The sequence below is a fragment of the Stigmatopora nigra genome, chromosome 5 (assembly GCF_051989575.1).
Source record: "Stigmatopora nigra isolate UIUO_SnigA chromosome 5, RoL_Snig_1.1, whole genome shotgun sequence".
Classification (NCBI taxonomy): Eukaryota; Metazoa; Chordata; class Actinopteri; order Syngnathiformes; family Syngnathidae; genus Stigmatopora; species Stigmatopora nigra.
In genome coordinates, this window is record NC_135512.1 from 17,255,493 (window position 1) to 17,270,522 (window position 15,030).

General features: G+C 41.9%; 1 protein-coding gene across 7 annotated transcripts in view; it reads left to right on the plus strand.

The window, feature by feature from the left end:
* ntmt2 (N-terminal Xaa-Pro-Lys N-methyltransferase) overlaps positions 1 to 13,158 on the plus strand; it is a 47,821-nt gene extending 34,663 nt beyond the window's left edge. For all 7 annotated transcript variants that reach the window (XM_077716310.1, XM_077716312.1, XM_077716311.1 and 4 more), the window contains 2 exons: positions 778 to 1,030; positions 12,882 to 13,158. In XM_077716310.1, coding sequence (XP_077572436.1) covers positions 778 to 1,030; positions 12,882 to 13,138 — 510 coding nt within the window. In that variant the 3' untranslated portion in view covers positions 13,139 to 13,158. The remainder of the gene's footprint in view (positions 1 to 777; positions 1,031 to 12,881) is intronic.
* Positions 13,159 to 15,030: the final 1,872 nt, after the last annotated feature.

Genomic DNA, 15,030 nt, shown 5'->3' on the forward strand with positions numbered 1-15,030 from the left:
CCCACAGGAGGGGGTGCTGTGACGGGCGCACAAGAGTGGGGTGCTGGGATGGGTGCACAGGAGCGAATAGCCCAAACATGGACATGCCAGCCGCTACCCGGAACAGGGAATTGCGAGCAGCTACCAGAAACAGAGACTTGCGAACAGCTTGCCGGAACAGACACTTGCGAGCAGCTTGCTGGAATATGGACTTGCGAGTGGCCAGCCAGAACAAGGAATTGCGTGTGGTTAGCCGAGGCGGGCACCTGCGAGCGGGAAAGGCAGTTGCAAGTGGCTAGCTAGAACGAGGACTAGTGAGCGGCTAGCTGGAATGGGTACTTGGCGAGAGGCTGTCATCGTCATCCCACGGTTGAAGTTTTAATAAAAAGTACTAAATTAAGGTTACAAATTTAGGACTGGGTAAAAATTAACACATAAACAAAGTTAACATGGATGACACAGGCGAGCAGATGACATGACCAAACAAAGTAATAATCCCACACAAACTGATCACAACACACGGTTTAAACACAAAGATAGGAACACAATGTAATTACCAACACCTGGGTCACACGAAGGAAGGAGTACTGGAAAGACATCTGGAGGAAATTGGTTATTTTTTTAGAGAAAAATAAGGTTTGTTAGGCACTAGCGTTGATTGATCTCGGGGTTCCATCGCAAGTTCCATCTCAACATGACCGAAGCCAAGTACAATATTATCTAAAATATGTTTGTAAAATATTTTTACCCAGTGTATTCTAAACTTATTTTACGGCTTATTTTGTTTTTTCGATCAAGGGTCCTGGGAAAGCTGGTACTCACTGTGCACTTGACTGTGGATCCGGTATTGGCCGTGTCACCAAAGGAGTTCTTCTCCCTATTTTTAAGAAAATGGAAATGGTGGACATGAAAGAGCACTTTCTCCTCCATGCGCATGAGGTTTACCTTGGTGATGATGCAGACCGCATTGAGACTTACTACTGCTATAACCTACAAGAATTTACTCCTCCAAAAAACAAGTATGATGTCATCTGGATGCAATGGGTAGCATGTAAGTCAAACTAATAGGATTTTGTGCTACAATTCCTTGAAAAATTAGCACTGCAATTGCATTATGGGGCAGTGACTACTTTGGATGGACACTGTTATAACAAATGTATATATTTTTTTATATTTCTAACCCTGAGGACCAGAAGCCGAGGCTACATACAATTACATTTCAGGAAGCCAAAAATAAATTTTGAAACATTTTGAAAATAAGAACAATTCTTCTTTCAGAAAAAAAACATCCGAAATAAAATCGCATGTGATACAGCGCATATATCGAAAAGTGAATGTCCCTCATAAATGTTTGAGAGTCAGAGATATGGTAACTGAGAGTGATATTCATTTATTCACTTTCTGAACTGCTCATCCTCACAAGATTCGCTAGACGTGCAGGAGTCTATCCCATATGACTTTGGTCAAGTGAAGTGGGACACCTCCAATTGGTTGCCATCCAATCGCGGGGCATGAGGAGACAGACAACCATTTACGTTCAAACTCATACCTAGGTAATTCAGAGTGTCCACCCAGCCTACTACGCATGTTTTTGAAATGTGGGAAACCCATGCAGGCCCAGCCTGAAATACAAACTCCACACAAAAGGAGCAATCTGGATTCGAACCCAGGACCCCAGAACTAAGAGTCCGCCCAACTGAGAGTGATATTTAGAGTAAAAGTACCTTAATGAAATGAGAATATTTCCTGTTTTTACAAGTGATATTTTGTCCTATTTGGAATCATGTGAGCCGTTACTATTGACATTAGTTTGTAAGTCATTCCATCTTGTTTGAAACTTTGTAAATTGTACAGACAGCCACAGCAGAAAGTAAGTACTGTATTTTCCAGACTATAAGTTGCAGTTTTTTTTAGCATTTAGCATAGAACGTGCGACTTAAACTATTCAAACTAAATAATATCATTCCACCTGTTATTTTTCCACTGAACCGCAAGAGTATTCTCTATAACCACGAGAGTGTGCTCTAGACCTGTATTGGGAAGTTACATTGTTGGTGAGTGGACTTTTTTGTTATCATACCTAAACTAGCAATAGATCCAAGGAAGTGCTCTAACAAAACTTTAATTAGATAATGCAGGAATTTTCACAAAATGACAAGGACTCAGGAATTAAATCATAAAACCAAACCTGGAGAAACGAGCAATATGGAATATGGTATGGTAACATTGTATGAAGCAAACAATGCAGATTGCTCAAAGACTAACACACCCAGGGTTTAAATAGATAGACAAGGTGTCAGGAGTGGCTTGATTGCCCCTCCTGGCATGATGTCACGATTATTATCAGCCGTGGCTAATTAGGTGATTAGGTTTTTTTATGCTATTAAAGCATTGTGGTTTTTGTTGAACGCTGTCGGATCGTCTGGTTTCATTCCGTTTTCCACGTTGTCATGCCGTTCACTTGACGCCACGCCACGCTGCATGTTTCTTTTCTGTAGTAGTAAGTGATCAAGCTAAGTTGTTTATGTTATGTTTTTCCCGTTTATTAAACCAAGCAACAAGAGCAACATATCTGCCTCCCCTTTTCCATTTGCTTCGGCGACTCCGCACCCGGGTTCACCTTCCCCCCCGATCGCGTCGCACTACGCCACCCCATCCTGGTAGCTTGAAGAGCGTGGCCGGTCGATTTGCCTAAAGACGTTTAGTCGACTGACGTCTGGGCGAGGGCCAGCTTGCCAAGAGGGCATTTGGCCGAATGTAGAGTTAGCTGAGCGAATAGTTAGCTGACCGAAAAGCCAGCCGAAGGATGTTGCACTGACGCGCCCCGACGCTCCCGCCTGGCCCCCAGGCGTGTGTGTTTACATGCTTTTCAACCTCATCCCGCGGGCCATATACAGCCCGTTACAGATAACAACATTCATTTAGAATAACCAGGGCATTTATTCACGGACAAACACACGCAGAACAGTACGTGTCAGAAGAAAAAAAGTAGTTATAACAGTAAGTACTATAATGACAGAAGAAGAAAAATAGTCATAACAGTAAGTACTATAATGACAGAAGAAAAAAATAGTCATAACAGTAAGTACTCTAATGACAGAAGAAAAAAAGTAGTTTTAACAGTAGGTACTATCCTAATTCTATTCCAGAAAATTTGCACCAGCATAGAAAACATTGAGATTAATCTTTGAATTTAGTTCTAAGCAAATCATTTTGAATATATATTTAATATTACATAAAATTAAAATATTGTTCTTATTGGCACACATCACTAGGAGTAAGTGTGTTTAATAGCATTTTCAGGTATTGTTCTCTAAACCCTCTAGTCTGTATTTTAGTAAGTCTTCTAGTGTTTTTTTCTCACGTAGCAAGAGCGTGTTTGTGTACATATATAAGAATATTGAATAAAAATGAAGGCCAGCACATTGCACTACTCACTTGTATTTAGAAATATGTCGGGCGGGTGGAAGTAAATTTCGAGATGGCTTCCACTGTAAAGTAACATGATTGAAAATGAAAAATGAAAATGAAAAAATGAAAATCAGACATAGGCATTGTCGTCATCATTGACTTGACAAAAAGCCTAGTAGTCATCATACCCTTAGCAGCGTATGACGAAATTGTATAGTGCTTCTCCACAAGTTCGTCTTCCCAGGCCAGACACATTTATGACATTTATTTATGACATATTCATACTTGTTAGCTCTCCGCCTTGAGCGCCATTTTCCGGCGACTACAAGTTGCCTCACCGATGCCAACAAGAATAAGATGGATCACTTACCTCTCAGTCTTTATACTTACCCTCCCTCAGTCATCCTGTGGAAGGTAGATCTGCACCAAACGACCTTCCTGTTACTTCAGTTCGACTTGACTTAATTTCATAGGAGGGATGTGTGTAGTCGTCACGTCACGTGTTGCTGCAGGTTCAGAGACCTGATGGCTGTTGGGAAGAAGCTGTCCTTGAGCCTGTTTGTCCGTGCTTTGTAGGACCTGTAGCGTCTGCCAGATGGAAGCAACTGGAACAGGCCGTGTCCAGGGTGGTATGGGTCTCCAACAATGGACCCGGCTCTTCTGAGGTATCGGGGGTTGGCAATGTCTTCTAGCGATGGCAGAGAGCAGCCGACGATCTTCTGGGCAGTGTTTATCACCCTCTGTATGGCTTTTTTGTCTGCTGCCGTGCTTCCGGTATACCACACTGTAATGCCGTAAGTCAGGATGCTCTCCACAGTGGCTCTGTAGAAGGTTGCCAGAAGCTTGGTGTCCAACTTGTCCCTTCTCAGTACCCTGAGGAAGTGGAGTCGTTTCTGGGCCTTCTTCACTAACACTGTGGTGTTTGTGGACCAGGAGAGCCTATCCGGGACGTGGACTCCCAGGAATTTGAACGATTGGACCCTGTCTACACATACTCCGTTAATGAGGAGTGGGGCCAGGTCTGTGCTGCGCTTGCGAAAGTCCAAGATTATTTCTTTAGTCTTTGTGGTATTCAGTGTAAGATTGTTCGCCGAGCACCAAGAAGACAGTTTGTCGACCTCGTCTCTGTAAGCTGACTCATCCCCGCCTGAGATGAGTCCGATCACAGTAGTGTCATCGGCGAATTTGATGATAGAGTTTGACTGGTGGGCTGGTGTGCAGTCGTATGTGTACAGGGAGTACAGGAGAGGACTCAGTACACAGCCTTGTGGTGAGCCAGTGTTTAGTGTGATGGAGGAAGAGAGGTTTGGACCCATTCTGACAGTTTGTGGTCGACCAGTCAAGAAGTTCTTTATCCAGCAGCAGATTGAAGAGGATAGTCCAAGGTGGTAGAGTTTGTCAAAAGGATTGTAATTTTTGTAGATAATTTGTACAAAAATTTAATGATTTTTTTTTAGAATGGAATTAATATTAAAAAGCAAGTAAAATGATTATCTCTATACTGGTTCTTGACTAATTCATTTGAACCATGTCTATTTACTTCCAAAATCCGTCGGGGCAAAGAATCCCATCCTCTGGATGCAAGTTTAATAATGGGCTATTTGGGACTAAATAGACATGGTTCAAATGAATTAGTCAAGAGACAGTACAAAGATAATAATTTTTCTTGCTTTTTAATATTAAACACTTTATCAATATCAATAGGCTGCCATCCAGGCCGCCTCATTCTGGTCGCTTGAAGGGATGTTGCCCCATACTGGGTGTTGCTCTTGCCGGCTTCCCCATCCTTTGAGTATGAAGGGACATCGGATGCCTGGCTGATAGGTTCATTAACAATAATAATTGTAATGGCCCTGGTGAGGGATCCAGTGGGTGACGTGTTGTTCGGTATGAAGGTGCAACATTGTTTTCCAAACATTGCACACACGCCCCCTGTTTCAGCAAGGATCATATCCACCGCTATGCGATCCTGGAACGCCATCAGACTGGTAGCTGCCAGTTGCTCCATTATGGCCACAAATCCCTGTTCAGTATAATTTCCAAGTTTTTGGACATTGTAATGTAAGTAATTTATTCTATCCACATTTTTGTTTGGGGTGATTAGAAGGAAGATAGACTCCCAACCTGCTGCGATCTGATTAGCCAGCTTATACTCATCTGGTACGCCCCGGGGGATGCCAATCGCATCAATGTATGTTGGATCTCCTTCCCTCCACGCCTCTCGACGATGTCGGGAGGGTCGACCCTTCAGTACCTCCGAATTCTGAGCCGCCAATTGTATCTCCTCCACTGTGGATGGAAAAACAGACACCGGTAAGAGCAGTGAGACCAAGGTACCTAGTCCTGCAGCGTTTCGGCAGGAGTCGTATAATTTATCTACCACCCCACCACCATAGGCCAGAACGTGGTATCAGCGGTGTAGTTTGTTTTAGAACGCCGGTACATCACGTCTCATTTATCGCCCCCAGCTTCAGACCATGCCCTGTAAGGTTTAAGCAGGTAAAATGATTAAACAGTGGAAAAATTGACTTCCTATTTACTGCGTAACAGGATAAACACTGTTTCAGTATTTTTTCTGTACAAGTAGGACACGTTTTTTTCATTTGTAAAAACACTTTTCCCCAAAAGAATGGTGATTGAGGGAGTTGTTAGATCCCACCGTATTTTCCCTTGTCTGGTAGTTTATTCTTATCCTTTGTAAGATGGTTTAGTCTCAATTGAAACCATATGGAGACGTCAAACCCAATATAAAAGAGTTCCCTATAGTTTTATGGTATTGCTTGCTGAGCAATAATCTTTTCAATCAATATTGGTGTTTCCCGTATCTTATTAAGTCAGAAAGTTTATCTTACCCGTCCCCTCAATGTTTCAATTGAGACCACCCTTTTACCAAAGTAGCTCCACATAGTGCTTGCCTTCTTTACACTCCATTAACAGCTCCCAATTATCCCCCGTTTGGGAAATCCCTGTTTCAGAAATAAATTTCACAGGTTAATATGTCAGTCCAAGCTTTCCAATCTTGACCAATTTCTGCAACAAGGCTTTTCCCAATCTCCAATTTTTTGCTGTTAATGTACCACACATATTTCCCACCATAGATTGATCCCTTTTATGGCAACCGGGACGTCGCCAAGTCCAAATATATATTTTCAATCTCTAATGCATGTCTGGAAATTTGATTTAGTAGGTAATGTTAATCAAATGTAAATGTGAATGTTTCTCGGTTTACCCTCCCGTAAGAAGGTGTATCCTCAATTGAAACGCCTCCGCCTTTCTCTCCAACTGGAGAAAACAACTCTACTGTGGAGAGGAATAGAATCACAATCATCATTAATCTCATTGCCCCAAAAGCAATAATTGTTTTCAACATGACTTTTTTGTCTTTGTTTAGGGAGTTTTCTTCTTGAACATTTCAATTTAGACAACCTTCTTACTGTGGGAAAGGTGCATTCATGTCCCCTTTCAGTAACAAGGACCCTCCCATTTTGCGTTGCTCCGATGTTTCTTCTTTTATGCTGCATATCAGCATCCAGTCTTCAAGAATCACCGTCACTTCGTCCGTTTCCTGTTGAGAAGCAAAATCTCCCTCTGATAGTCTAAATTTGGTGTGTTTTTTTTTCTCTGATAGATTTGCCTCATCATCCAATTATCATTGTGTAGTGAATAAAAGCAATTTGTAAGGTCTACCAAACAGGACTTCATATAAGGTCCGCCAATTGTGGATGGTAGACAACTATTATATTAACAAAATGGGAGCCCTTATCACTATAGATAGTTTCTGGAATTCCATATCGTGGAATGATCTATATGATCTAATAAAAATAAAATAAAATCTATATGTATCTTTTGAAATGGATATGTAGGTATGCATATAGATTTAAACCATAAGCCTTGTAGTGCCGTTGTAGCAAGGCCACCTCCCCCTTGTCGAGACATATGACTTCCCTTGACTCAAGCCCAAATTATTTTTTTTATTGATAAAATATGTCTCGGTGGCCTGCCAATCAAAAAACACAAAAAGACAAACTATCATTCACGCTCACACTCATAAACAGAAGAATTTAGTGTGTTCAACCAGTCTAGAATCCATAATTTCATTTTGTGGGAGAACTGGAGTAACCGGAGAAAATCCACAAATTCTCGAGGACGCCATGAATACCCCACATTCCGGAAGGTCTGGATCCACCCCACATTCATTAGTAGATCCTTTAATATACACACCCCCACTCTAGCATTTTAACCGTTTGTAAAAATTACCTTCAAGTTTCACACAAAGTTATATCCTTTTTAATGCTATCAGTTTAGCTTTTTGTTCCCCGAATTGAGGTGGCAATAGTTTCACATCTAAGGTTTTTATTTATATCCCAATTCCCTCTAATAACATGCCAATCACCTTTTAATGCGGCCATCCAATTTTGTTTCCACTTCTTTCAGGTGATAAGATAATCTCCCCCATTTGTAAAACAAATTCATCCACGCCTATTTTATACAACATGACGCCTATGGCCTTTATTACGTCGCCTTGACTCCAAATTCTATGAACCAAGATAACACGGCGAATTTGTAAGCGAATTTCACCCGTCACATTTTGTTCATAGACAACCCATCTACCTAAAGCGTCACTCGTTTCAAAACATGAAAGGCCCCACTAGAATTTGGGCATCCAGCGCCAAATAGAGCCTATTTACACATTTGTCTCAAATTTGTTTTAGATATGGGGTCCCCAATTTCCCCAAATTTCCCAGAATTCATGCACCAACACATCCTGTCAAAACCCAAAGCGACTAGCATAACCTGTTTCTAAGCCAGATTTTGGAATTTGGAGAATTTCTCCTTTCCCCCTTATCTAAGCTTGTTATTGCCACTCGTTATCACTGTAACATTCAGGCGTATTAACCCCATCGTTGCAATGGTATGAATTTCAAGCTAAAGTTCTCACCAATTTGCATGCCCTTAAAGCAGTAAAAAGCAACGTTATTTGGTTGTATCAATTGACCAATGCTTATCCAATCCGTAATATCCTTGAAGTCATCAATATGACCTGTGACAAAGCATATTTCCTCCCGCCAGGACAACAAACAATGTTCTTTCAAGTGCACTTTGAAAAACATTCCATGTTACTCCAGTCTTAGGGAAAAAATGCTTATCTTAAACCAATTATTTTATCTACAATTCACCTAATTTTTTGGATGAATGCCATGAATTTTCTCATGCCGCTATTGCATTGTAAATTTCCCATCTGATGTCGTTAACAGCCAAATAACTCAATACCTACTATATACTTTGTAAATCACCTCATATGATGTTTACTTAAGACAAGAGTCATTTCCCATAGCTCCCTGTTACCAAAACAAAAATCTACAACAATTAAATTAGAGAAATCAACCTTTTGTTAGGCATTTCCTAATTACAATTTTTAATGTTGTTGTTTTTTTAAAAAACCTCAAATTGTCACCAATATACCATAATATTGTAATTTTTTCTATCCTTGTCTTTTCTTTAACCAGCCAACCTCCTGGAATAAAGTATTTTGAACAATCAAACTATTCAGAAAATAGTATTCATATTATTTTATTCTCCAAAAGCTAGTTTCCTTTAACTAAGAGCCCTTTGAAATCCACAATTGCTCAAAAATGACTATTTTGTTCTATTCCCAAATCCAGCTTTTTACCAAATCAAAATCTTTTACTAAACAGATTTTCTATCACCTTAATATACATTTCTGTTTAAAACCCGAAAAATGAAATGCGAAAGCACTCGCATAACCTTGCATTCCTTGCAGACCATGTATTGTTCTTATTCTGAAAAGTCCAAACAGAAAACGCCATAAGCCGTTAACTATGACCTCCACTCTTGCTGCGAAAGCAGCATTGTTATCTTCTGTTTACAAACCAGCGAGTCAACACTTGAAACGTCGCCTCTTTTTTTCCCTGTGCCCAAATACAACGCTTTTTAGAGAAGACAACCATTAAACAGTCAAATTAACCCCTTTTCCGATATTTAACTACATCACAATATTTTTCCAAGACCCCATATTCAGAATATGTATGCTGCAAGCACAACAATATGGCAAAAACCCATTTTCTGCCCTCAAGTTTGCTTCAGCACCCCCAAGGCCCCATATTATTATTGTAATGTCTTCACGGAAGGGATTCACAAAATTTTAGTCGTTTACACGGTCCGCGCGTACCCGAAAGGCTAACACAGTCAAATCGTCTGCCCTGCGGCCCACATGTTTCACTCCCATCTAATCAGCAGCCGCTGCACCAGAGCGCTTCTCCCGCAGTCGACACATTATTTGGAAAGTCTAGAGTATAATAAAAAAACATAAGTGACATTCTCTGCTAAACATTTAAATGATCATTTTGTATATATTCTTTCGTCTTTTTAAACACCATCTTCCCACTAGCGGACGGGATCAAAACCAGGCCAAGCTGCAATAAGCCATCACATTGCTTTAAATTGACAGTACATATAGGTTATATTAACAAAGCACCTCCAGCACTCGGAAAAAAACATTCTAATTGTTGTTATACAAGCCCCAGCATCATAAAAAACCCAATTTTATTGTAATCACAAAACGTCATACCTGGATTAACCAAATCAAATACCAGTGTCTCCATTAATTTTCTAGCTCAACATTCTCATATCCAAATCCCACATTCCAAATCATTCTAAGCCGACATTCCTTGTTTTCAGAGACCCTCTGGTCTGGGTAATCATGTAATATATATACCCCCATTTTTTACAACTTATCTCTGATTTTTGTCGAACTTCACACCATCTCTTCTCCCTCTATTCTTGTTAAACTTCCTCCGTTCCCATCACCTATCTCGGTAAATATTTTCCCCGTCAGCCGAGCGAGCCCCCACTATTTTCCCAAAATAGTATTTTTAACTTCTCCCCGGCCTTATTTCCATTAGTGTCTGTGGAACAAGCCATTACACTATTATCCATTCACATATTATATATATATATATATCTATATATATATATATATATATATATATATATATATATATATATATATATATATATATATATATATATATATATATATATATATATATATATATATATATATATATATATATATATATATATATATATATATATATATATATATATATATATATGTATATTACCTCTATGCATTAGTGCATATATTATCCTGCATTTTATGCATTTTAAGCTGGCCAGCAAACCCATATTTATTTATTCATAAATATAGCTGTCAATATTTTACAGCACTTTGTCTTTCCAATTTTTCCAATCCTTACAAGTTAGACGTATTTTTGGATCGTCATCCAAACCCGCCTTACAAAACGTGTTTCCCATATTTTACTTTTTTGTAGTGAGTTTGTGTGCCTCACACAGTTAACATTTCTGTTTTTACCCCTTCGATTGTATTTCCTAGGCTTATCTCAATTTTACTGCAGAAACCACACAAAGACCATACAACGTTTACAATATATTCGTGCCTACCCTTGAGACACAGGACACTTTCCAGCAAAGTGCCCCAAAAATGTACCTGCCATTGACTAGTATAAACACAGGGATTTTGTCGCCGTCACCCAGGACGCGAGTCACATTACCCTGAATGGACCTTCCCATTCAATGTCCCTTTAACACATTTGGAAACTCCGTCACAACATGCAGACATTAATGTGGGCTTACCCGAGATCGGACCAGATGTCTCCCTCCAGCAGGATAAGTCTTCAAACGTCGAGAATCCAGGCGCCCCCGTCGAATAATCTGGCCCACCAAGGGTTTTGAAGACACCGTGCGCACGGTCACTTACCAGATGTCGAACAGTAGCGCCTGGGTTCTCGCTCCGGTATATTGGCCTCCATGGCACTGAAGGACCAAATGATAGGTTCATTAATAATTACCCTTTGTAATTATCAATAACTGCAGGCAGACATCTTATTCAATTATTGACATTTAATTAAATAGATTGGATCACGGATAAGTAACCTTAAGGGAGGAGATCTTCCAAAGTATCCTCTCGAACAGTATTTTGCGTACAGCTTTAAGGCATTAAAACAAAAACAATCACGCCTTCATTTGACCTAACAATCATATAACAATTACATAAAGAAGCCCGAAGTGCGTCACGAGTGTTATGGACGTGGCAGAAACAACATCTTTGTTATGGAAATGGAAGATATCCCGAGTCCTTGCCCGATCAACCACCCTCACAGCCCGATACTGGGTGAGATGCAGCGTCAACAATCCTTGGAGAAGAACATGTGCGAGTGGACTAGGTGGCAGTTTATGACCTCGAGCCGAACAATAGAAAGACTTTTAATGATTTAACAAAGAAATGAATTACTACACATATATGTATAAAAGTAACACAGAATAAACCCAACACTGGCCCTCGGAATATGCTGGTTCGCAGGCGTCGAGGCGCCCATTCTGGAGCACGTTGCCATCTAGTGGCGGAACGGGTCCACGGAAAAGGGGAGTCGGCACAGGTGTTCGATCATGCGGCGTCAGCAGAGGTGCTCAGGCATATAGCAATGGCATGGGCACTAGGGCATGTGGTGACCATGTTTGCACAAACACCACAGAGCCCACTAACCTACCTTATTGGGGCGGAACGGGTCCACGGAAAAGGGGAGTCGGCATAGGTGTTCGATCATGCGGCGTCAGCAGAGGTGCTCAGGCATACAGCAATGGCATGGGCACTAGGGCATGTGGTGACCATGTTTGCACAAACACCATAGAGCCCACTAACCTACCTTATTGGAAGTGGAAAAATTGTATTTTTTAAAAACAGTGGCTCAAATTTAAAAATCGAGCATCCTAGAGCCGTACATTTGCAATTGTTTGTTTAAAACCGCATTCAATTTGGATGTACGGTGTTGTTACCATTTTTTCCGACGTTAACAGACAAACACACTCACGCACACACACACACGCACATTCTCGGAAATAGTGTAGGTGAGGGCCGAACCCCTCACTACTCTGATCTCTGATGAATGACCTTTTGTGTGGTGTCCCACAACTAGGCGGGTACACCCATGCTTGTTCAGGCAGACTAATCTTAATTTTCTGCTCAAGGTTGATGCAGCAGGCTCTGTGGTCATGACTTTCCTGTCCCAGAGATCCATGGTCGACTATAAACTAGTGGGGTGTAGGCGCCCTTTCAGATTCTCACTGACATAAAAAAAATTGGAATCCCTATGGAATGCTAAGCATGTTATCTCATGCCACGCTCATTGGCCATTGTTCCTGAACCGTTTCAATTTCACTATCACCTAACATCCGGGGTCAAGAAATGTGGAACCTGACGGCGGCAGAAAATGGACCCTCAGAGGGTCTTATCAACACCCGCATTCCTTGAGATGATTCGTGGTACGGAAGCCAAATGAATGATTTCCTGCGTCTGAGTTGGTGTTAGATCCATCCTTCCCCGGCTTGCCGTTAACAACAAAACAATTTTCAGATCAGCAATATCTTTAATATTTTTTTTCTTTCTGTAGGCCACCTGACTGACAAAGACCTGATGAACTTCCTTGTTCGCTGTAAGAAGAGTTTATGTTTAAATGGTACCATTATAATTAAAGATAATATGGCTCGACAGGGCTGCACGTTGGACCACATTGACAGCAGCATTAGTCGACACCTGGACATCATGAAGAACATTATTTACAAGGCTGGCCTTGAGATTTTAGCTGTTGAGAGACAGAAGGACTTCCCAGAGGTCATCATGCCTGTATGGATGATTGCAATGAAATAAAACAAACCTGGACAGTTGTATTCCGTTTAACATCCTTACACATCATTTGAAAAATAGTAGTAGACAGACTATCGACCTATCCCCTCAGGGGTTGAAACAGCGAAACAGTAATGTCCATGCACTGGCTAACATAGGAGTTGTTATACTCTGTTGTCATTTTGTAGTCATCTTTTGGGAAAATTTGATTAAAAACAATAAGGGGTGTCAATAGCTGGCTGAAATGTCATATACGTTTCTTTACATTTTAAACTCCCACATAGATTTTTGCATGCAAGTATACATATATGTTTCTGTACTTCAAATAGACAATTGTGTGGCATACAAAAGAGACAAGCAGGCAAGTAAGAATGGCTAAGCTGCAATCAACAAAACCTTCAACTCTACAATCAACTAAGACCATCACCATGCTGGACAGGCCCTTCTGCAAAATAAGTGGCCAATCTCAATTGGGTTTGTTGGAAGTATCACTCACTACTGTTTCCTCACAACGTGGAGAGCCTGTCAGATGTCTGGGCACAACTAAAATGCAGGAAATTACCCTTTAACCACAGGATAGACACCTATTTTACCTTCCACTGAGATTAGGACAGTTCCAATGGCATTGGCTGAGTGTTTTCAGCAGAGCAGTGTAGAGGGATCAGTATGTGTAGAATATCATTTCTTTGTTAAATCATTCTTCCTATTGTTCGAAAAGTGCTCAGGGTCGTAACCAGTCATCTAGTTCTTATCCAAGGATTGTTTATCCGACAGAAGCAAGGACTTTGGCTTCCAACAAGATATAGATATTTGCCACTCCCATAACACTCGAAAAGTGTGCATACCTCGCGATGCACTTCGGGCTTCTTTATGTAATTGTTATATGATTGTTAGGTCAAATGAAGGCGTGATTGTTTTAATCCAAATGAGGGTTGGTTTTAGTTTCCTGTTTTGTTATTGTTAAAATACCTTTATTGTTATTTTAGTTACTGATGTTGTTTTGATTTATGGCCTTAAAAGCTGTACACAAATTACTGTTCGGGAGGATACTTTGAATACAAGGGGGAAGTCTTTTTGCTTTGCTGTATCTTTCCTTAAGGTCCTTATCCATGATGCAATCTATTTAATTAAAATGTCAATAATTAAACAAGATGTCTGCCTGCAGTGATTGATAATTACAACGGAAGAGTAATTATTTATGAACCTATCACTCCACCTTAGGATCCTCCAAAGGAGGCCTTTGGTTCTTCCGGGGACATGTCACATAAATACATCTAAACATGACACATAGTTCCTAGACATAGTCGGTCGGTCGGTCGGTCGGTCGGTCGGTCGGTCGGTCGGTCGGTCGGTCGGTCGGGTCGGTCGGTCGGTCGGTCGGTCGGTCGGTCGGTCGGTCGGTCGGTCGGTCGGTCGGTCCGTCGGTCGGTCGGTCGGTCGGTCGGTCGGTCGGTCGGTCGGTCGGTCGGTCGGTCGGCTTCGGTCGGTCGGTCGGTCGGTCGGTCGTCGGTCGGTCCGTCGGTCGGTCGGTCCGTCGGTCCGTCGGTCCGTCGGTCCGTCGGTCCGTCGGTCCGTCGGTCCGTCGGATCCGTCGGTCCGTCGGTCCGTCGGTCCGTCGGTCCGTCGGTCCGTCGGTCGTCGGTCCGTCGGTCCGTCGGTCGCGTCGGTCCGTCGGTCCGTCGGTCCGTCGGTCCGTCCGGTCCGTCGGTCCGTCGGTCCGTCGGTCCGTCGGTCCGTCGGTCCGTCGGTCCGTCGGTCCGTCGGTCCCGTCGGTCCCGGTCCGTCGGTCCGTCGGTCCGTCGGTCCGTCGGTCCGTCGGTCCGTCGGTTCCGTCGGTCCGTCGGTCCGTCGGTCCGTCGGTCGGTCGGTCCGTCGGTCCGTCGGTCGGTCGGTCGGTCGGTCGGTCCGTCGGTCCG